This window comes from Nilaparvata lugens, chromosome 4, assembly GCF_014356525.2.
Source record: "Nilaparvata lugens isolate BPH chromosome 4, ASM1435652v1, whole genome shotgun sequence".
Lineage (NCBI taxonomy): Eukaryota > Metazoa > Arthropoda > Insecta > Hemiptera > Delphacidae > Nilaparvata > Nilaparvata lugens.
The window spans coordinates 30,373,440-30,397,935 of NC_052507.1; the positions used below are offsets into that span (position 1 = coordinate 30,373,440).

At 36.1% G+C, this 24,496-nt stretch overlaps 2 protein-coding genes across 3 annotated transcripts in view; one reads left to right on the forward strand and one right to left on the reverse strand.

The window, feature by feature from the left end:
• Nucleotides 1-7,333: 7,333 nt before the first annotated feature.
• Nucleotides 7,334-24,496, reverse strand: part of LOC111051549 (formin-like protein 7) — a 132,785-nt gene continuing 115,622 nt past the window's right edge. Inside the window, exons 10-11 of one of the 2 annotated variants that reach the window (XR_005571189.1) lie at nucleotides 10,121-10,228; nucleotides 7,334-8,500 (exon numbers count right to left, since the gene is read on the reverse strand). The gene's annotated coding sequence lies outside the window, so the exon portion shown is untranslated. The remainder of the gene's footprint in view (nucleotides 8,501-10,120; nucleotides 10,229-24,496) is intronic. The other variant, XM_039427315.1, reaches the window with a different exon arrangement.
• LOC111059027 lies at nucleotides 14,361-15,182 on the forward strand. The gene has a single exon (XM_022346625.2). It carries the CDS (start codon nucleotides 14,361-14,363, stop codon nucleotides 15,180-15,182), a length of 822 nt encoding a protein of 273 aa, XP_022202317.2.

Sequence of the window (24,496 nt, forward strand, 5' to 3'; positions counted from 1 at the left end):
AGGAACCTTTTTCCTTAAGATACGACCTATCATGTGCACAATCCCAATTACATAATACAACGTAGAACTACTCATCACAGTATCCCCTCCAATAAAAGACTTGAAAGTATCACTATACAGTATAAGTTCAACACTCAGTTCAATCAATTAATAAGTTGGTAGGGTATGCAAATCAAAACCAATTTTACAAAAGTATTGCACTTTATTTATTTTACATTTACAATAATATAAATTCATTGCAAATCTATCAACAATAATTATTCGTGTCTCCATTAAAATATTATGTAAGTCTAGTGGTGTGTATACAACATATAAAACATATACCAAATAATGAGATTGTAAACCTCTCTACATAACATGAGATATTAAAACATAAACAATCAGAGTTAAAATTATAGGTTGTAAAATAAATATACACTTTTGTTAGGCTGAGTATCACATTTCAATAAAATTAAAAAATAAAAACTACAAAAATCAATTATTATATAAATTAACAAAAGCTGCCAACTTTTATAAGCATAATAATTATAGTTGCTAATAGGAAATAGTTGAATGATACGAGTCACATGTGAGAATGATCATCCTTGATAGCAGCTAAATCCTATACCATTCAATAAATACATTTAATACACAATCACTTAAGTATTGCAAACTAATTAAAAAAAGTGTTGAAATCTTGTAATACAGTTTTTAATACATGTGGGTTTATTTTTCCCACAAAATATCAAAATTGGTACAGTATTAATAATAACTTGACAACGTTGTTAGCTTTTAATAACTTGAAACGTTCAATATAAATTATGTATTACTGTACACAATTTATTAATAATGAAATTTCACTTAATTGTTCATATGGAACGTACAAAAATTAGTGATCTTATAGTAAATAAAATAGAAAACATTTATATTAGTTATAGACATATTTAGTCATTTTAATACTGTGTGAGTGTAGTAGATACCATAACAGTTGGTGAGTTTGATGTAGTGATGTGAAATATGAATAACATTAGTGAAAAGATTACATCATGACTTTTATAAATTATAGCTTTGCTGCATTATTAATATTTTTGAATTATATGCATGAAATCACCGACAATTACTTTTTATTAGCTTCCATGACATATATGAGAGTAAACAACTTGCTAGAATAACAATTTCATATCTAAGACATTAAAAGTTCAAATTCAATTTTGTGAGAACTCTCTGAAGTGATACCGGTACATGAAAATACGCAATCTCTATTTTGGCACAAAAAGTTCCATTCATAGCTGAACAATGAATTGGTCGGTCGTCCATGTTTTCACACACAATGACACAATTTCGTGCCAGTTGTGTATCCATATCGATCGGGAAATGTTCCAATGAAGTTAGCCTCTTACTTTTCTCCCTGAAGTTAGCCTCTTTTACTTTTTAGTACGGTAGTTTCCATGACATAGATAAGTATATTAAAAGTCACCTTTATTATACCTAGCGTTGCTGCATTATTAATATTTTTGAATTATATGCATGAAATCACCGAAAATTACTTTTTATTAGTTTCCATGACATAGATGAGAGTAAACAACTTACTAGAATAACAATGTGAGTACCATACCTAATACCTAAGAATATTAAATATTGAAATTCAATTTTGTGAGAACTCTCTGAGGTGATGCATGGAAATACACAGTCTCTATTTTGGCAAAAAGATTCATTCCTAGCTGAACAATAAATTGGATGGTCTTCCATGCTTTCACACACAATGACACAATTTCGTGCCAGTTGAGTATCTATATCGATGGGAAATTGTTTCAATTAAGTTATCCTCTCCGGGATAGCCCCTCCAGACCTAATACCGCAAATTGCAACAAATGTAGAGATACATAAAATGGAGGTGAATGCTGATCATACTCTATGCATGGACACCAGTCTGCTCCTGATAAATGGAAATCTAGGTAGTTTTCTTAAAACAAGTATACATGACAACAGTAGGCCTAGGCTAATCTCTCAATGTTCCAATGGCTCAGAGAAGGCATTCGACAGCCAGAAATATAGATTTTCATTCATGGATCCTACCTAAAGAGTTATTATGTTGGCAAAATTATTATGATGTAAGACAGTATGTTCACTCAAGTATCAAGATGCATTCCATACTTGTGACTTGTGATTGGTCAGTTGGAAACTGACCTCTTTTCACCCAAACACACCACACAACATTCTATTAGAATAGTAAAACCCTTAAAATGGCTATTTTCAACGAAAGAACCTGATTCAAATCTATTGAGATGGAGACTAAAACTAGAAGAGTTCAATTATGATACTGTACATGTTACAAAAAAGAACAACACATCAAAATGTAGATGCCCTTTCCGGAATTCAGATGAATAATATCAACCACAACAACCAAATCTCACCCAGAGTATTTAGTGATATTGATGCTATGATAAACGAGGCTACTGAGAACGTAGTAAATATCATACCCAACGAAGATGCACAATCTATGATTGCTAATGCAGACGATAATGAAACGTTATTCCAAAGATTTGAAAATAATACTAATTATGATTATGAAACACCATTTCGAGGATTTGATAATGAAACTCCATTTCGAGGATTTGATAATGGAACCCCCCATTTCGAGGATTTGAAATTGATGCTAATGACTTTTAAGTTCAACAATGAAACTCTCTACAACATGAAGCCAGGACCACGATGGGGAGTGGGGAGCTACAGAGACGCTCATCTACTCCCGAGCAAAAACGGGGTTTTGCGCGCGCTATCTAGACTGTCATGATGCGAGCGTCACATGAGCTGTAGCTTATGTCAGTCGTCACTCAGCAAGACAATGGACACTGACTATCGTTAGAATATGATTTTCACTGATAATCCCCTAATTCGAAAGACGGTTTTAGGTGGTAAAAGGAAGAGACGATGAGCAGTTCATCCAACTAATGCGAAACGATCGGTGTATGGTGAATTTCATCATTTATAGACCTATAATCAATTAAGAATGAATTGTGATACATTTTTCGAATATTCTCGAATGTCGATCACTACATTTAATTAATTTTTAAAAATGTAATCAAATGTACCACCAACCGTGACCATTCCGAAAAATATACGAAGTTCAATAACACAGACTTTCCCGTTTGTTTTTTTTTCGATTTGGCGTCAACTCCAAAGTCCTATTCACTACGAAAGGAAGTAATTATTTTTCAACAAATAATGCTGAAACATTAAGCATGATGATAGCATGAAAATTTTGCCCCTCCCTCCTTTAGACTTGACCTAGTGACATCATTGCCAACATGAATTTGGTTTGGGGGGAGGGGTGTTTGGCTACGGTAAAAGCTCTCAACCTACCCCATATCCTACCATATAGGTAAAATAATTACTTATATAATTAGAAACATTAGTTCCAGAAGATTGGCAACATCGGTTGCAAAAGCCAGCAGAAAGTTTATGGTTGTGAAGATGGAACCTACCGACATTGTCTCCCTTGAAGGTCCTGCTTTGAACAAAATCATTGTCAAGAAGGTCGCTGGTATACAAAAAATGATGTGGTTAGATTAGAGAAATCAAACCCTTTAACTCTACTGTATGAGAATTCAGTAAGCAATGACTTGCCCTTCTATGAAAAAGATATCCGGGCAATCAATAATATCACTGGAGTGAATCTCTTTCCAGATCTCAAATTCAAAGATGATGGTGTTAACCATTTCCTTCACCTAATTGAAGCTGCAAAGTTCAAAGATTTACAAAGTCTGATGAGCTTCATTCTACCCTGCCATCATGAAAATAGCTAAAAATGATAAAAAAAGAATCCACTAACCAAAAAGAGATCTGCCAGACTACAGGTTAAAAGTCAACCAGTTGAGAAAGAACATGTCATTAAAGAAGTAATTATTGAAGAAGTCAAAGATTTGGTAGAGCCGTATAATATTTTCTTCACCGACAGTGACACAGAATAGGCTTTATTATTTTGTGATCTTGAAATAAGTACAGTTTCATTATTTTTTTAGTACATAAAATCAGATTGAGATCATGTGATTTTGATCAAAATCATTATCTCAATCTGCCTTTATATCCTTGAAAAAATAAGGAAAACTTAATGATACCATACTTATTCCTTGATCTCAAAATATGACATTTTTATAAGTAATCAAAGATTAAGTAATCACTGAATATGCAATAATAAAGTGGACAGTATTTTTTAAATTTTCAAAAAACAGCTGTGTTTTCATTTCAATTCATCTGTCCAAGAGTCCAAGAGAGGTAAGTGATTTACTGGGAGGCCAAGGAGACATGTGGTGCCTGAAAATGTATCAAATTCAAAAATAGGATAGTTTCAACAATATCATTGCTTAAAACTACAGCTAATGAAAGCCCCAAGAAGAGGGAAAAAATCACTACTGAACAAAACTTTACATTTGGAGGATTCTGTGAACTTTGACCTTAATTTTCTCAAAAGTAGGAAAAAGTCACATACCTCCCATGGCTTCTCGATGCCTCAATTAAAAAAAATGATTTATACAAACATTTATATAGATAAAGCTAGAACCCAGTTTGAAAGAGATCGTGATGCAAAACCAACAGACTTGTGTGATATAAGAGCTTGCTCTAATCGGTATTTTGCATTTGGTTGGTGTCATGAAATCAAGCAGAAGAAATATCATAGACATGTTTGCTATGAGATTAGAAACTGGCATTGAAGCTGTTTATGTTACAATGAGTAAACAACGTTTTCTTTTTCTAATGCGCTGTTTATCTACACACCAGGGATCAACATAAGGCTGTAGATAAACTAGCAGCAATCAGGGAAATTTTCAATATATTGTTATGGATGAGGCCTTCAGAAGGATGGCAGGAGGCGAATGGTTTCTAGTAAACAACACAGAGGTGGCAGGGGGGGGGGGCTGCTGGATCAATCTAGACCATTCCCGTGAGTTCATCTTGGTGCAGGGAGACGTCGACCAATGACAAGCGCGTTCCAGAACCTTTGAACACTGTGATTGGTCAGGCGTATTCAACACCTCCAGATCCTTCTTGAAAGTTTTGTTGCCTATATAAATAACGCGTGTTGCAGTCGGCGAGTTGAGTTAAGAGACAACAGTGGAGTGTTTGCTTCTTTCTCATTGTGAAAGACTAGTGATAATAATCGTGACAGACTAGTGATAATAGACTTTTGTAGTTGCTTATACGGTTTATTATTCTTGGAGACAGTTATTTATATAAGACAACATAAGCTTGTGATAATTCTGTGAAATTTATTAGGTAGTGATCAGTTCATAGTTGTTTCTATTTTACCTCCGAGTGTTATAGTGTTGTAAGTAATAAATCTTATCAGTATAAATCACCTCAAGTGTTTTATTAGTGTAGAAACATGCAACAATTTTTATTGCAAACTCCAAAAAAATCTTTCAATCCAAGTGATTACATGAAAATTTATGAACAATTGGTATCATTTCGGGGAAATTGTACATTTCATCAATACATACCTAGTAAAGCTGCAAAGTATGGAATAAAAGTATATGCTCTTGTATCAGCTTCAAATTTCTATATTAGCAATTTGGAGGTTGAGATTCAGCCAGAAGGGCCATTAAGAGTCAGCAATAAACTCCATGATTTAGTGTTATGCCTAACTGAGCCACTGGCTCAAAACGTAACATTACAGCTGATAATTGGTTTATTTCAATCTCACTTGCAAACATACTTCATAACTTACTCTCCTGGGGACTAATAGAGACAAGTAGCCTACATGAGAATTTCTTGACACACAAAGATAGGCAACTGCACAGTAGCTTGTTTGGATATCAAGGCTACTCTGGTATCTTTTGTTCTAAAGAAAGGAAAAGCTGTAATTGCCCTGTCAACAATGCACAGGATTGGGGAAATCGACCCTATCAATGAAAAAAACCCCGATGATAATAAAAGACTACAATGATACAAAATTCGGCGTTGATATCTATATAAATAAAAATGAATGTCTGTGTGTTAGTTAGTTTGTTTGTTTCCTATAGACTTAAAAACTACTTGACAGAACAGCATGAAACTTTGGGAATATGTTGTGTGAATATTGGGGATGGTTTCTGGCCAGAAAATATAGGGGGGCTAATAATAATTATTTATTAATCCAAACAGACCTATGACTTCGAAATTGTCAGCCAAGCGGCTACCGAAGAACGGAAAGGTGGTCATGATTCAATATCATGTTGTGATAATATGATTCAGCATCTAAAGTTACCAGCTGTAATAAACAGGTCACCCTGTGATAATTGTGTACTGGTATTAAAACGGTAGTTTGGAGTTGAAGTGTAGTTGATTGGTACCAGCTGTAGATAAATTATTCACCTCATGAAATAGAGTTGTTCATATTGCATCATTAATTACTGAAGTATAACAGAATAATTTATACATTTTTTTCAATTCAGCTTAGCTTATCCTAAAATGGAAGATGGAAAGAAAATGTAATTCTGTACAATGTAAAATGTAGTTCTAACCTAGAACTCAATTCATAAATAGAAAACAGAGCAGACGACGCAAACACAAGCGGTGTCTCCTAACTTACATATTTAGCGCTTACGTGAGCTATAAAAACAAAGTAAGGCCACAAAGGCGAATCACTGATGAAAATTCTTTAAAATACGTGAGCATTTGCTCCAGAATTCAGGAGTATAAGGTAAAGCTTATTCATATAGAAATGAGCGAATGCTTATGCTTCTACCTAATGCTCATGAGCAAAACCTTATGCTCCATGCTTTTGCTCATGAACATTTGCTCTGGTTTTATTCATATGGGCCATTGAATTCATCTTTGAAACACTCATTTAACCTATTTTTTTATTGAACATTTTACTAATAGATATTACCACCAATTGATTTAAAATAATATGTTTTCAGAATAATAAATGCTGCATGACTAAGCACATAGGAAGTCCGTATTGAGATGTAAATAAAAATATTGTCAGATTGATTTCATGATTCACCAAATAAAGTCAAGTGTGACATGAGATACATTGACTTTTTGGTGGTACGAAGTTTGCCGGGCAAGCTAGTACTAGATAAAATGAGTCACCAATATGATGTGAGCAGGAAATCTAGAAAATAGCCATTGACATTTACTGCGCAAACAACAATGGAATTAATATTGTTAGACGGGAGTACTACTCTAGCCATCGAGTTACTGAAGCCAGCTGTACACCGTCGGTCAGCACACCGTACAACACTACAGGAAGGGCTCGGGGCAAGAAAGTGACAAGCCACAATTTTGAAGATTCTGAGTATTTTGTGCAAAACACTACTTTGTTCCTTTGTATAGCTATTTATTGTGTTAGTTTGCTTATATTCCAACAGATAACACCACTGTACGGTACGTCAAATCATATTATTGCCCCAAAGACATTCAAGCTGTATTCGATGAAGAACGTGACAAGCCACTTCCAAAGATGGCGGATAGTATTAACAGCACGTTGTGTACTAGGAGAAAGTTATTTAATTTAAATACTTTACTCAATAATAGTGATGATTCCTCTTCAGATATTGATAACACTGATAATGATGAAGACTATCGACCTTCAAACCATGATTTATCAGGTGCAGAAGAGGTGAGTTGAATAAAGAATAATATTTGTGGCTAGTCATACTATTGCTGCAAAAGGTTTAACAATTGTCTGCAGCAAAACTATTAGCATTCAATTCCATTAAGGTTATTTTGAATAACGTAATGCAAATTTCTCAATACTGAGCTAATTCAGTAATATTCATTATGTAATTAAACTATTTAAATCTCATTTAATGTACCTGTATTTATACATAACCTTATTTGCATTAAGTGTGTCATGTCATACTCTTGCTGCTTTATTGCACTCATATTTGAATGTGTAAATGCTACTTCCAACTTTCTAAGCCAATATTAATTTTAGGAACTGAATAGTATTATTAATAATAATACACCACTAAAAGTGGTGGGGTTATGAATGAAGTAAATAGTCAAATACAGTTTGAGCAGTCCAATACAGGATTGGAGCAGCCCAAGATTGGGTATGATGGCATAGTCATGAAGAGGCATACTGTACTGTTGTCAGAAGGCTAGAAAGAAAATACTGTACTGTACTTTATTGTAGATAAGTACAGTAGGTTTATTTTTGTCTTTTCGATACAGCAATGAATAATATTTTTGAGTTCAAAATAGCACAAAGAGAATGCACTCAATGTTTCCTAATCTTTGTCTCATTGTTGCATCAACTAGGTTTTGGTATTAGATTAGGAACTATGTAATTTTTATTGTTTTTAATTGGACATGTTCTTGTTTTCGGGAAAACATTGAAAATAATGAAAACGAATGGAAGTACAAGACTTCCAGAAATAACTCCTGAAAAGAAGCCTCGGCAGCGATGGAGGAAAAGGAGCCCTTCTTCGCATTTGAAGACTACTAGAAAGCGATGAAGGAATGAAGGACGAGAGTATTTTAGTGCTTCTGCACAGACAAAGGTGAGTGGTTGTAGTCTTGGTCCTGCATGCACCTGTAAGGAAAAATGCAGATCTAAAATGGCTGGCAAAGAAGAAGAAATTTTCAACGGATTCTGGGATCTTGGTTCTTTTAATTTGCAAAATGCATACTTATTTGGCTGCATTAAGACACAGCCTAAAAAAAGATCATATCCCAAAAAGACTAAAAAAGAAGTGTCTTCAAGGAATTTTCCTGCGTCGTATGTAGTTAAAATAAATGGCAATGAAGTTATAATTTTCAAAACAGAATTTCTTAGTATACACGGTCTTCAAAATTCTAGAGGCAGAGTAAATGCCATTGTTTCTGACATCGCAAAAAGAGTGACCACTCCTAAATTAGACAATAGAGGCAAGCACAATAATAGGCCTAATAAAATAAGTGATAGCAGATTACAGTCTGTTAGGGACCACATAAACACCATACCTAAATATCAGAGTCACTGTAGTCGCTCAGTTAATGATGGGAAACAATATTTTGGTTGTGATTTGTCAATATCACGTTTGTATGAAGAATATTACTTACCGTGGTGCACAGAAAATAATATTGATCCCCCGGTTAGCCAAGATGCATACAGAAGAGTTTTCTGTACGGAATTTAATATAGGGTTTTCAATGCCAAAGTCTGATACCTGTAGAGTATGTGATGAATGCACCATTAAAATACAAGCTTTACTTTTGGAAGGTAAAGATAATGATGCCAAAGCGATTGAAAGTAAGTTAAAATTCCATCAGACAAGGGCCAAGGCAATGCAGGACCTTCTTAAAACAGAAACCAATAAGAAAGACCCAAAGACACTGGTCATTAGCTTTGACCTTCAGCAAGCTATGCCAGTTCCAAAATTAACTTGCTTTTTATTGTAGAAAAATATGGCTCTATAGCTTTGGAATACATGACTGTACAAACAGCAAAGGACACATGTTTTTGTGGGGAGAAGAAACTGGATGTAGGGGTAGTGATGAGATGTGCAGTGCTCTAATCAAATTCATAGCCAGTAAAACAGAAATAAAAAAGCTTGTAGTTTTCTCTGATAATTGCCCAGGGCAAAATAAAAACTGGGCAATGATGGCCCTTTGGATGCAATATGTTAGAGAAAAAACGCTTACTGAGATAACTCATTACTTTTTAATATCAGGACATACACACTTGCCATCCGATAGAGATTTTGCAGCAATAGAGAAATGCCAAAAGAAAATTGAGCAGATCTATGCTCCTAGCATGTGGATGGATGTAGTGAGATAATCAAATAAGAAAAACCCATTCGATGTTAAAATGATGACACAAAATGACATTTTAAACGTCAGTAGCTTTTTAAAAAATGTAAGGCCAAAAAAACAAAGTGTGGGGCACCGGTTGATTTTTCTTCAGCTTTAGCATTTCGTTTTACTAGCGAGAACCCATCAAGTTTCTTTATAAAACATACAGTAAATGGAGATTTTAAAGAAGTGCAGTTTATCAGAGTTGGCCGACCTGCAGATGTAAAACTTGACTCACTTGAACCAAAGTACAAGGCACCGCAAGAAATAAGTGAGCAGAAAATAAAAGACGTCAAGTCACTCTTGCCATACATTCCACCTATTTATCATGATTATTATAATAAACTTGTACCAAACAGTGCAATGTGAAATGCAAGTACCTTTTAGGCCTTGAGGACCTCAATGAGCCACAAGACCAACATGACCAGCCAGCAAAATCCCGTACTCCAAGTTACATTGGCCCACAAGCAGCAGGCAACAAATCAAAACTGAAATGTGAAAAATGCCATAATACTGTGTGCACGAGTCAAAAGACTCGTTTGTGAAAAATGTATTTGAAACTTTAGTAATACTGTAAACAGGGGTTTCCAGAGAAATTTACTGAAGATTACATCTTATGACATTGTAAGAAACTTTTTTATATTTGAATTTTCACTAAATTACATAGGTATAATAATAGTTTACTATGATCTAAAAAACCTCTTCATTCTAAGAACTTCTTCGTGAGTACTTCAACTTGGTACTAACATAATAGAGTTATAGAAGTCAAATCTTGTTTAGAAACCTTCCTCAACTTAATGCAAACCTGACAAAATTATTAGAACCTGATTGGTTATTAATTTAGCTACCAATTTTAATCATCTGTTTCGAAGAGGTAGTCTCTCTAGATTATAGTTCTATATTAACATAATATGGTGTCACAAAGTGAATTTTGTGACAAATGGAGAAGCATAATTTTGCATATAATTTAGCAAATTCTCTTTATTTTAGAGGAAGAATAGGGTCGACAGCCAGATATACTTTGTTGAACTTGTAGTTGTGTATGTACATCATCACCATCACCGTCAAACCCTATGAATTATCATCAGCGGATTAATCTGAACCAGAAATTTCCAGATTTTGTCTACTGGTTTGAGCGTTTTAATATCTAGTATTGCAGCAGCAGCAGCAGCCGTATCATCAAAGCAATAGGCGACTACCGAGTTGAGTCGGTATCGTTTTTCATGAAATTTCTGGTGAGAAGAATTGTTTACTGGCCTAATTTATTATAGTAATTGGTAGCATTGTCATCATAGTTGCACCCTTAACCCTACATCGGGCGCATGGCATCCAAAGCTCCACAGTAAAAACTATTTAGTGTGTAGCTTATGTATTGCTGTAGCCACGCCTATTTCCTTCTACCTAGTCTATCCCCCACTTATCCTCAACTGTTCACAGTGGGAGAAAACCAGTTTGCTGCAGAACTTTGCTTCATTGGGCGCATGGCATCCAAAGCTCCACAGTAAAAACTATTTAGTGTGTAGCTTATGTATTGCTGTAGCCACGCCTATTTCCTTCTACCTAGTCTATCCCCCACTTATCCTCAACTGTTCACAGTGGGAGAAAACCAGTTTGCTGCAGAACTTTGCTTTGTCTAGACGGTTTTATATGTAGTGTTGTCTTTTGTACTCCATGCACCTGACTGTGAAAGTTTTTGTGTGGACATTTGTATGCTGTGCGCCCTATACTGGCATTGATTTTACAGGTATAATTATTTGAAATTTCAATAAATTTTGACAAGATGAAGTGAGTTTCATGGACTTTTGTAAATATAAGTTGTAAATAGGTCTTGATTTCATAAAAACTTTATAATAGTTTTTTTGCAATGAATAGTGAAGAAGAACAATGCATACTTGCTGGACAGTGTTGAGAAAGAAATTCAAGAAGAAGAAATTACTAGTGATATTAGTAGAGAACATTTGCATAGACAGTTATTTGCAGATTTTGAAGACACTGACAATGTTCAGGAAGACATTATAGAACGAGAAGGTTCTGATCAATCTAATGATGAATTGGAACATAGTGCTCATGAGTCAAACTCTGAAATATCAGCTGATGAGTTACCTGAAGTTCCTACTTCTTCTGAAGAGGAAATTAATGAAATAGTGAATTGCAACGTGCTAATTGGAAAGGACAACACAACAGAGTGGAATGTAGATATGGGTAGTGCCAATTTACATGAAAGAGTTAGGAGGCAGAGCATCATTCGGGTGGAACAAATTGGATTGCGACTTCCTACACCAAAAAATGAAGCATTGACGACAAAAACACTATATGAAACTTGGAAGCTGTTTTTCCCTGACTTGCTGATTGACCAGATTGTTGAATACAATATTTGGATCCAAAAAATAAAGCAAACTATTCCCCGTGAGAGAGACACCAAAGAGATGGACAGATTAGAGATTCATGCTGTCATGGGTTTATTGTTCCTTGCAGGAGTCTTGTGATCATCACATACACGTGTGGAAGATTTATGGGCGAATGATGGGCTTGGAATAGAGTACTTTTGTTCTACAATGTCGATGAAACGTTTCAAGTTTTTATTGCGAGCATTATGCTTTGATGATATAAGAACCCGGCGACAACACAAATCTACTGATAAACTAGCTGCAATACGGTCAGTATTTGAAGGATTTGTTAAGAAATGCCAGAATTTCTACTCAGTTAGTGAATATGTCACTGTTGACGAGATGTTGGAGGGATTTCGTGGGAGATGTGGATTTAGACAATATATCCCAAACAAACCTGCTCGTTATGGTATTAAAATGTTTGCCTTGTGTGATGCAAGAACATTCTATACTATCAATCTGGAAGTTTATACTGGCTAACAACTGGAAGGTCCACATATGGTTAGCAACACTGCAAGAGATGTAACCCTCAGAATGATTTCATCAATATCAGAGACAGGAAGACATTTGACAATGGATAATTGGTATGGGTCAATTCCATTGGCGAAAGAACTTTTGACAAACCATCAAATTACTGTTGTGAGCACCTTGAAGAAAAATAAGAGGGAGATACCACCAGTTTTTATAAAAATGCAAGAGGAAGAGCGCCATGCACCAGTTTATTTGCTTACCAAAATGATTGTACTCTGCTGTCATATGTACCCAAAAGAAATATAGTGGTACTATTGGTGTCCACATTCCACAACACTGATGCCATTGACCCTGATAGTGGCAAAAAAATGAAGCCATACCTTCTCACATGCTACAACAAATATAAGGGTGGTGTGGGCACCGTTGACCAAATGAAGTCAGCCTACAATGTGTCACGAAGAAGCAATAGATGGCCCTTGACAATTTTCTTTGCACTTATGAATATAAGTGGAATAAATAGTTTTGTAATCCTATGGAGCAATATCCAAGAAGAGGCAGGAAACAGGAGGAATTTCCTCAGAAATTTGGGAAAACACCTCTGTAAAGAATACATGGTAAGATGATCATCTATTCCAACACTACCTCTCTTATTGAGAGGACAAATGAGAGAGTTAGCTGGCCAACCAGTACCCAATCCTGCAGTGGAAGATGGTGGACCTCAACCTTCACCTTCAGCTGGACAATGTTATTTGTGTGGACGTGCTAAAAACAGAAGGAGTCATACAAGATGTCCCCAATGTAACCTGTTTATTTGCAGAGAGCACACAAAGTTCACATGCCAAGAATGTGCAGGAGAAAGAGCTCAGCATTCATTGTCTGAAGATGACTAAAAAGGCCTAAACAAAAATCTCAATAATATTTTTAATGTTACATTTGGCTCCCTTTTTTCTTTTTATAATAAAAACAGATATTTTTAAAAGCCTCTATATATTATCTAAGTCTATATATTTTTACACCTGCATAATCAAATCAAACCTATAACAAGATAACACTATAAACTATAAACTTTAGTAGGAATCTGTTCACTCACTGTGTACTATGTACATTTCACACTGTTATGGTTATTCTTCTCTTCAGATACAAAAAACAAGAACTAGTTTCATAAAAAAAAGAGTAAACAAATTCCTAATAAAATTTCAAGTTTATAGTGCTATTATCAGTCGAGTTCTGGATTCTGAAGCGATAGGACGTTGTTTTTCAAGTGCTCTGTTATCTGTTGCTGCGCTACTCTACAGATCGACAAGAGATAGCTTCTACACGTAAAGTTATTCAAGCTATTTTCTATTATTTACTCTCTATTTCGCAATAATTCACGTAATTTTTCTATTCTTTGCATCCACTTTCCTTCTTTCTTTTGTCTGTCGTATTCCTCTTCCAGTTTCAGGGGCTTCCCATTCAATATCCGTATAAAGACGTCATGATAGCCCTCTTGACGCAATTTTCCTTTCAACTACCTTCTATTGTCATATTTACCCTGATTTCCGTATATTTCATTTCAAATTTATTTTCCATAGTCATTCGCTTACTCGGCGCATATAATATTTTAATTTGTTATCTATTAAACCGTGTTCTTTCATAAAATTTATTGATTGATATGGCTGATAAATCTGCATGCACAATATGCCAGGCTGCAATTCCGGCGACTAGAAGCAAACTTGCATGTAGTGATTGTAAAAAACTAAGTCATCCTCAATGTGTTAACATGACCAAGGCAGACGTGGAATGTATTGTCAACGAGGGTCAGATTTGGAGATGCCCACCTTGTTCCAAGTTGAGGAGGCAGAGTATGAGTGCTGTGTCTTCTGCTGAGGATGGCAATGCCAGCATATCACAAGTGATATTTATGCTAGAGGAGGCCAGAGAGGATAGGAAGCGAATGGAGAGGGAATTTAATGCTTCTTTCGAGTTTGCAAACAGTAAGATTGACGACCAGACTAATACAATTACTAATCAAACTTTGAAAATAAATGAGTGCCTTAGATTAATTGAGGACTTGAAAAAAGAGAATGCAAGCCTTAAGAGGAAAGTTTGTGACTTGGAGACACGGCTCGAAGATGCTGAACAGTACACACGCTCCAATACACTTGAAATCTATGGAGTACCAGAGACGAAAAACGAGGATGTGTATGAAACTGTAAAGAGAGTGTGTAATGCTCTTGATGTTAATATAACAAGAGAAAAAATTGACGTCTGCCATCGACTGGGAAAACCTAAGGGAGACAATCGGCCTGCTGGTATTATTGTGAAATTTGTCAGGAGAGAGGACAAGTTCTCGGTGGTGGCGAGGAGAAAGGTTAAGCGTAATTTATCGACGCAGGACCTTGGATTCCAGCAGCAGGCAGTAGTCTACATCAACGAGAGTCTAAGTCCGGCGCGGAGAAGAATTTTTGCAGCTGCCAGGGAGGCTAAGAAGAAATATGACTACGCTTATCTGTGGGTGCAGAACGGGAAGATACTAATGAGGAAGGAGCAGGGTAAACCGATTGTGAAAATATCGTCGTTGAGTGATCTCGATAGACTGTAAATTGTTTTTTCTTAATGTTTCAACACTAGAGGAAAATATCAATGACTTTCGTTTATTGCAAAAATTTCGCTTTCGCTATTCGGGTAGAAATAAGGAATGTTTAATTTTTCATTGTTTGTTTTCTCTCCTATATAAAATTGATTTCTCTAGTTGGTCAAACGTTTTATATTACTTATATTATTTGATAATAGTATATCGTAGAGGTTATGAATCCAATTGTGCACATTGGGTCAAGCGATGTGCTCTAGTTGGTTTATCTCAATTTTTGTGTAATGATAACAATTTCAGCATTGGAAAGCATAGTACTGGTGACACAAATTTTATCACTCAGTTCAGAGCTTTATCAAGCTCCGTTATGATTGTGATGGCTATCCCAGTCGAATTGATAACAGATTTTTGTAGCGGTCTATCGTTGTTTATTATCAATCATGTTAGTTTAAACTGTTTTCTTCTATTCATATTATGTTCTGGTGGAGCTGCTTTTGCCGAATTGATTTTCATTTGTTCAAAAGATTCATTTATTTTTCCCCCATTTATATCAAATTTATGGAAAAGAGTGCAATTGTTGATTGATGCTAGTTAATTTAAACTTCAAAGTTAGCGAATGAATAATTCTGAAACGACTCTTTTAAGCTCAATTGATGAAGTGAATGAGTTTTTTTATTCGGATTCTGGTATTTTGTTCTTCCATCAAAACATCCGAAGCCTAAATACTAATTTTGATAACTTCCTTTCATACATTAATAATTTAATAACCAAGCCACATATAATAATTTTAAGTGAAGCCTGGTTGCAGGATATGAATGAATTAAATTTATATAATATTGTCGGATATGAAAGCTTTGCTGCTGCTGGTTCTGTGACGAGGGCGGGCGGTGTTGTGATCTTTGTTCATTCTTCTATTACTGCCACTAAAAAGGATTGTTGCATTGCTGACTGTGACTCACTGTTACTTTTTTGTAAATACAAGAATTATTTATTTAATGTGTTAGGTTTGTACAGATTTCACCTAGGTGATCGGCATACATTTATTGCCAGTTTTGATAGATTCTTGGCTACCACCAGGAGCTCAGATTTATATTGTCTAGGGGATGTTAACCTAAATGTTAGTGTTTCGGATGTTTATAGTGATTCGTATCTAAATTGTCTCAATGGAAATGGTATGCAGCAGTTAATAGATATAGGGACGAGGGTAGTGGGGTCATCTTCAACCTGTATTGACCACTTATCATATCGTTCAAATCTTTTTGTCATTGACAAAGTTGCTGTCATTGAAACCCTAATCACGGATCACCGGGCGGTGGCTTGTATTTTGCCTATAGTTATTGAAAAGAGAAGGATTCAGCAGTCTGAATTTAAAAAATTGGACCACAAGCGTTTGAGTACCTTATTAAAATATGAAAATTGGGAACCTGTCTTTGAAGAACCCGAAACTAACAAAGCATTTGATATTTTTTATCAAATCTTAAATAACTGTATTGTAGAATCACAAAAAAATATTAAATACAAACAGAACATAAAAATGTTAAAGCCCTGGATGACTCCTGGTTTGTCCAATGCCATTTATGTAAGAGACAAATTGCATAAGATGCATAAAAATGATCCAAACAATTTGATCCTCAAAAGAAAATTCGTAAATATGAAAGATAAAATAAAAGTATGGGTGAAAGAGGCCAAACTTCTATTTTACTCTTCACAGTTATTCATTCAAAAACATAACCCCCGAGAAAAATGGAAAACAATAAAAACACTTTTGCCAGTAAAAGACAATAATAAAGATACGGATATTGTGTTGCAGGAGAATGGTATTTTAATTGATGACAACCGCCTAGTTTCTGACGTAATGAATAAATACTTTATTGAAATGCCTAAGAATCTTTCTGATTCTTTTCCTGCTTTACCCACCCATATTCAGGCACAATCTTCAGAGTCCTTCAGAATTAAAACTAGCCATAAATCTATTTTTTTCAGCCCTGTTACACTTGTTGAACTCAAAACATTTGTTGACTCTCTTTCTACTCGTAAAAGTTCGGGTGACGATGTTGTGACTGCTAGAATCCTTAAAGATAACTTTTCTTCTATTTCTTCAGTTCTTTTATATTTGTTTAACTTGTCGTTGGTATCTGGTTGTTTTCCTGAAATACTGAAGTCGGCTACTGTTGTTCCCATCTTCAAAAAAGGAAATAAACTCAGTAAAGAAAACTACAGACCCATCTCATTATTACCAGTCATGTCAAAACTATTTGAAAAAATTATAAAAACTAGATTACTTTCATTCCTCAATAGCTGCAACTTTTTTTCGGCCTGCCAGTTCGGTTTCAGGGAAAATCTTTGTACAGAAATTGCCTTACAGCATCTTTTGGAATATGTCTATTCAGGATTAAACAGTGGCTGTAGTGGCAAAACAGCGGGAATCTTCCTGGATATTAGTAAAGCATTCGATACAGTTAATCATAGTCTGCTGTTCCGCAAGCTGGAGAGTGCTGGTGTAAGGGGAATTCCACTAGATTGGTTTAAGTCCTTCCTACAGGGTAGGAAACAGTATGTAAGGATCAGAAACGTTGCAAGTGAAGTATTACCCATAACTTGTGGTGTGCCGCAAGGTTCGGTTCTTGGCCCTATTCTCTTCTTAATTTTTGTAAATGATTTGTATAATGGTGAATTGAATGGACGGATAACTGCTTTTGCGGACGACACTGCTCTTTCATATAAAAGTAATAACCTTCAAGATTTACATCAGAAAATGCAGTCTGACTTGAACAAAATATCTCTATGGTTTACATGTAACAAACTTAAAATTAATGTAGCCAAAACTAATTATATGATGTTCAGTCTCTCTGGAAGTGCTGACTTGCCTGCTCCACTGCGCTTTCACTCTCCGGTTTGTTCCTATTCTAGCTGTGACTGTCCCAGTATCAGTCCAGCAAAGACTATCAAATATTTGGGTCTTTCACTGGATGAAAATCTGAATTGGAGGCAACAAATTGAAACTCTAAAGAAGTCTTTAAGGTTCTATTTGATGATTTTCCATCGCATTAAATATTTGTGCGATTTTAATGTAATGAAGGAACTTTATTTTTCATTTGTACATTCCAAAATTGAATATGGAATCACATGTTGGGGAAGCTCCTATTACGCTAACCAGGATCCAATTATTAAACTTCAAAAAGCTTTTATAAGATTGATAACGGGCAGTAGGTTTGATGATCATACATTTCCACTGTTCTGTCATCTTAGAATTTTGCCTGTTAGGTTCCTATATGTATTCAAGGTTTTGTCATTGTTCTTCAATATAAGTGGAAATAGAGGTGTGACAATTGATTACTGTCAGCCTGTTACCGCACTTCGACAGACCAGGCGGACTGCGGCTTCCCAAGTCAGATGTCCTAAACCCAATTGCACTCTTTTTCGTAAAACGTTCATTTTCCTGGCACCTAGATTTTATAATGCTTTGCCGCTTGAGGTCAAGAATGCCATTGCTGCATGTAATTGTGGAAATAAGATTAAGAGATTAATTAAAATTTGGCTTTTGTCACTCACTCCCGAAGCTCTAGAGTTTTTGTTCATAATTATTGTTTAATCCGTCTATTTTTCTTTCCATTCTGTTATCTTGCTTTTCTTTTTATTTTTTCTCCTCTTTATTTTTTTTTGTATTTTCCCTGCTCTTCTTACCGTTTTTTTTTTGCAACATAAATCAATAAATTAATCTTTTCACACAATTTGAATCTCTATTTTTAATGATTTTCTTTTGCTTTCTCTAATTAGCATCATCTCTTTAATAATTAAATACTAATATCCTATTTTGATTACAGCCCATAAATGTTTTTTTTATCTCTCTTTTTTCTTTTTTTTCAGTCCATTCTATTGCTTTAGTAAAATAGTGTGTTAGACTCCCTCCAGCGGTCCGTAAGTTGCATCTTACGTGCTGGATTGTATTTTTCTCAATAAGTAATATTAAATTTGGTTTGATTCGTTACTATGCAGTTATGTATATTATAAACTTGTTTATTTGTTTTTTATATGCATGTATTTTACATTTTCTTGTATTGAGCTTATTGAGAATAATAACTTATTATTAATTATGATCATCAGGTATGAATTTGGAAAAAAATCCCTGGTCAATTATTTTTGAGAAAATAGGTGATAGAAATCTAACAAAATTCATTACTGAGGAATATGGGTAGCCTAAAATTTTCACACAAATGAGATTGTCAGTTGATAGTCTTATAAATAGCCTACTCGGGTTAACATCAAGAGCAGCTGAATCAAACTCTATCACATGACCAGTGGCGTAATCGTATCCTGAGACTCCTATTGGACAATAATCTCTTTTCCCCCGGCCTCCCAATTTTCAGCGACCCTGTTCTGCTTCGAGGAGGCCTAGGCAAGAGGCAGTAGTTCAGTGATCGAGTTTGTGTACAGCCGCATTCCAAGCAGCGCTCCCAATAGTGGTTTACTAGAGGGATAATATTCTATTCTCTATTTAATTGAATAGAATATTGTAAGACAAATTGCCGACTGTTTGAAGGTGGATTTTCCTGGGGGATTTTCTGTCCTTGTGGATTTTATTTATAGTGCAGTTGTTTGGTGGTTGAGCATGTGAACGGGTCACGAATCTCCTCTCCTTATGACATTCCCAGTACTAGTTTATTTCTAGGGGAGTTATTCTATTTTGTGCATTGGAATAGAATATTGTAGGACGAGTTCCGGGCAACTTGAAGATAGATCTTCATTGGGGATTTTCTATCTTGTTGGTTATTTTTCCTAAATTCGTATCACTGGGGGTGAACGAGTTATCCTTGGTTTCTAAACCTGTAAGGGATCTTGAGTTTGTGCTACAAACAGTTAAGTGGGAAATTTAACTAGGCTCTTGTAGTGGGTTATTTTAGAGTGCTTAAATTAAAAGACTCTACTCTTAAAAAAGACTCTACTAATAAAAAATTAAATAAGACTACTCTGTTGCTTCATGATGTTTTTAAGTTTAATACGGGAAGTGAGAATCGGTTTGTCATTCTCCATATCAGTATCCAAGTCGGTAATTGTATGTCAGGACTGGTAGTCCGTATATTTTTACTTCTCTGACAATTTTCTGATTCCATATCTTTATAGTCTACAACTTAGCGAAATCCCTAGCTTGGAAACCGGCCCTTACTGTTTTACAGTAAAGTTTTCCGGCCCTAAAAGTACTGATGGTTGGTCTTAATTTGTAGCTAATGCTAAACCTACTTTTGCACCTGAACTGCACTTGTCCGTGTTACCAGAGTGCTGACAATAACCACTAACTTTCCATCACTCCATATTATAACACACAAGTATCAAAAATAACACTTCTGGACAATAATTATTATTTCTTATCAAATCATTGCAATTACCCTTGATCATTGATCAAAACATTGTGACAGTGTAAAAGAGGTTCATAGTGATTTCTTCATTTCATAGCTGATCAAAAGAGAGAGAGAGGGGGTGGAATTTTCCGGAATAGATAAAGCTCAACTGGTAGAACTCGTATTAAAATAATATAATATATAAAGATGTAATAGAGAATAAGAGGAGTGATAAAATATTTCTTACTACAAAATCTGAATATTGGAGTAAAATCACTGAAGAGTTCAATGTCTTGCAATCAACTGAGAGTAAGGGAGAGCGAGGCTTTGAAGACCTTATATGAGGCATTGAAAGCCAAGGCAAGGAAAGAAAAAACCAACAAAAGAGTAAGTAACTAGAGTACTTGTCATTTTTAAATAATTTCAGATAACATTTTTTGTGCAAAGTTATCCAATCACATGTCTAGCATTTTTCAAATACTGCTATAAACTCATCCAATTCTCTGTTCTTTATCATGATGTCATGTAAAATTTACTGGCATTTCAAGACACATATTATAATATGAGGTATTTTCACATATTATAATATAAAAATAAATTTTTAGAAAATTCAAAAAAAAAACATTGTAGGGCTTTTGTAGGTTATAACTAATGAAATATACGTTTTAGTGTAAAATTTTACTAAACAAGAATTGTAGAGGATGATGTTCAGAATATTGTGATAAAACACGGTTGAATATCTTGAACGGTAAGTTAAATAGCAAACCCTAAAAATTTTGGCAGCCATCTTGTTTTTGAGGTGTTTGACTGTGATTTCAACTTATCATTATCATTATGCTAGACATAACGGAGAAATTGAGACATCTTCCACTGCTGTTATCCAAAAATTACCACAGAATGACATTTGCGCCTGGACTATACTGAGAGTCAGATTCAGATTCCTTTATTCATTTGTTTAACAAACCAAATTCAACTTACATTCTAGCATTGAAAGTAAATTAATAATACCAATAGCAGTAAAATAACATGGTGACTCATATTAAACTAAAGAGCTCTACAATATTATTGAGCAAGAGGAATGATGAAATATGGGAAAGTTAGGCCTACCATACACGTTCCGATTGGCAACCATTCAAGATAGTTTTCAATTCTATGCATCCGACCCCCATAAACAACATTGGATTTAATGATGCGATAGAAGTCTTAAACAAATACTACATGAAACCACAAGCACCTCTATCCCAGAGAGTTTGTTTTTTTTGACGATTCCGGAATGAAGGTGAAACCATAACTCAATTTGAACTAGATTTAAGGTTTCTTGCAGGAAATTGTAATTTTGGTGATAACCTGGATGAACGTTTAAGAGATCAGTTCATATTAGGCATCAACAACGATAGTTGGCAACTTGAGTTATTGAGAATGCATGCATCAACACAAACAACTTTTACAAAAATAGTAGAATCAGCAAAATTGCTAGAAACCGTTAACCTTCAACAGCAAGAAATTAAAAACAGTTCTACAAATTTGAATAGAGTAAAAATGACAAAACTTTCCCTATTTTGCTGGTACAAAGTTCGTAGCGATATAGTATTTCTCAGATCTTTGTGTTCTAGAGTGCATATCTTCAAACAACCTCACCCCACCCCATCTCATCATCCTCACCCCATCATCACCGCGTTTTCCTCTTCGAAATCATGGAGTCCGAGTCAACCCTTAAGGGTTACAAGGGTCATCCCTCGAAGCAGAAAAACAAGTTGGCGCCCAACCTATGGAAGGGCAACAACGAAAACAGTCCTTCCCAGGACTCGTCGACAGGACCAGAGAAATCTGCCACCCCTGTGACAAAACGTGTGGTCCCTGCTAAAATCAACAAACCGATGGCGTTACACGACGCGTCAAAGCAGGTCCTCACCGGCGGAAACCCCTTTTCCGACTCAGCTTTCGTGCACAATGTAGTTGAGTGTGAGTTGTATATGCATGAAACCTTTTCACCATGTACCCCCGCCCTGACGCAAGTGACACGTGACTTGTTCACTCAGCTGTCCATCAATAAGCCCGACTTGACAAAGTGGCTTATCCCTGAGGAACTCAATTACTACGCTGCAGCTATGCTGTGGTTTAGAATCATCGGCCTAAAAGCGCACAACCAACAGCCGCTCACGCCAGAGGAAACCATCGTGTTGGAAATGGTACGACTGCAGTCTTTTACAATTCTGGAGCCGTTATGTCTTCAGCTCTTGGTCCTCGGTAGAGTGAAATCCTGCCTCGGCACCTCACTCCGGCCCACCTTTCCTCCACTCCCAACCACCGTCATCCAGTGGCAAGGCGTCGCCATTCCTGGCAACTTCGCCGCCGCTATCACTGCCGCCTCTCACAACCTTTATGAGGAGCTTCCATGCTTAGGTATTCACCTAGCAGCCCTCATTATGGCACAGAACAATGACATTGGCCCATGGTCACCACCTGGTGTTCCTGCCTACACCCACGCCAATCAAAATCTCATTGGCTACCGCCCCACGAAACTCTACCGCCCCGAAGCGTATGCGTCCGTCATCGACGTTGGAATATCGGCTGGAGAAGTCCAAAACTATCCTCCAAACACCGGCCTCAACTTCGACCTCCTGAAACGTACTTCAGAGGTCCTTTCCTCGTTGACAACATTCAAGACCACTGACGTAAGCTTTCCAACTCTTACAGAGTATGGAGCTACTGCACAACTAGCCCAGTACATCCCAGATCCACAACAACCCGGAGTACGCAACATCCAAGGGCTCACTACCATTCGGACAATTAACAATGAAATACCCAGCCAAATTGGTGTATCAATTGTGTTTGCTCCCAGGTACTACAAGGAGTCGCCTGACAACAATTTTGACAACTGGTGTTGTCTGTCACCCGACGCTCCACTTGCAGCAGACGTCTCCAACCCACTTCCCGCAGCCTGGTTTGAAAACCAAAACGATCGGCGTCAAATCAGAGACATCTACTCACTGGCTCAATTTAGCTCAATCTCATCAGATGCTAACGAGTACAGAAGAGTAACATTGGAAGCTCTAGTTATATCAAGGAGATAACACTAGGCATCCGCGGCGCATGTATCCCGCCATAATACACAGCTGGTAAGGCTTACTTCCACCACAGGTTCAGCAATGATTCCCATAGCATGTGCGTCCTATCATAACGCACAGCTGGCAAGGCTCACTTCCCCGTAGGGAAAACAGAAACAGAGATGTTGAGATGCCACTTTTCTCATGGACTTTTCCAACAGAAGTGTGGTCTAGAATCCACATAGATTTCGCAGGACCATTTTTAGGGAAAATGTGGTTAGTCGTTGTAGATGCTAGATCGAAATGGCTCGAAGTAATACCCATGTCAACAACCACAACAAAATCCACGATCAATATATTACAAGATCTATTTTCTAAATTTGGCTACCCAAGAATAATTGTAAGTGACAACGGTCCTCAATTGACTTTGTATGAATTCCAAAATTTCTGCAAAGAACTGAACATAAAACATGCACGTATCACCCCATATCACCCAAAAAGCAATGGATTGGCGGAGCGTTGTGTACGAACGTTCAAAGAACGTATGGGAATTTCAAAAGGAAGTACTGGCACCTTACAAGAAAAACTAAACAAATTTTTATTCGCTCATAGAACATCCCCAAAGAGAGCAACGGGAAAAACACCTGCTTTTATGATGTTCGGTCGCGAGTTATGCTGCAAAATAGATCTATTACTACCAGATGTTAACGACAGAGTAAACGAAGAGTTAGTTAGACAAGGGAACAGCAAGCCGAGAGTCAACGCAAAGGTGTTCGGAGAGGGCGATGGCATATGGGTACTAGAAAATTAAAAAAAAAAAAAAATTAGGGCTTTTGTAGGTTATAACTAATGAAATATACGTTTTAGAGTAAAATTTTACTAAACAAGAGTTGTAGAGGATGATGTTCAGAATATTGTCATTCAAAACACGGTTGAATATCTT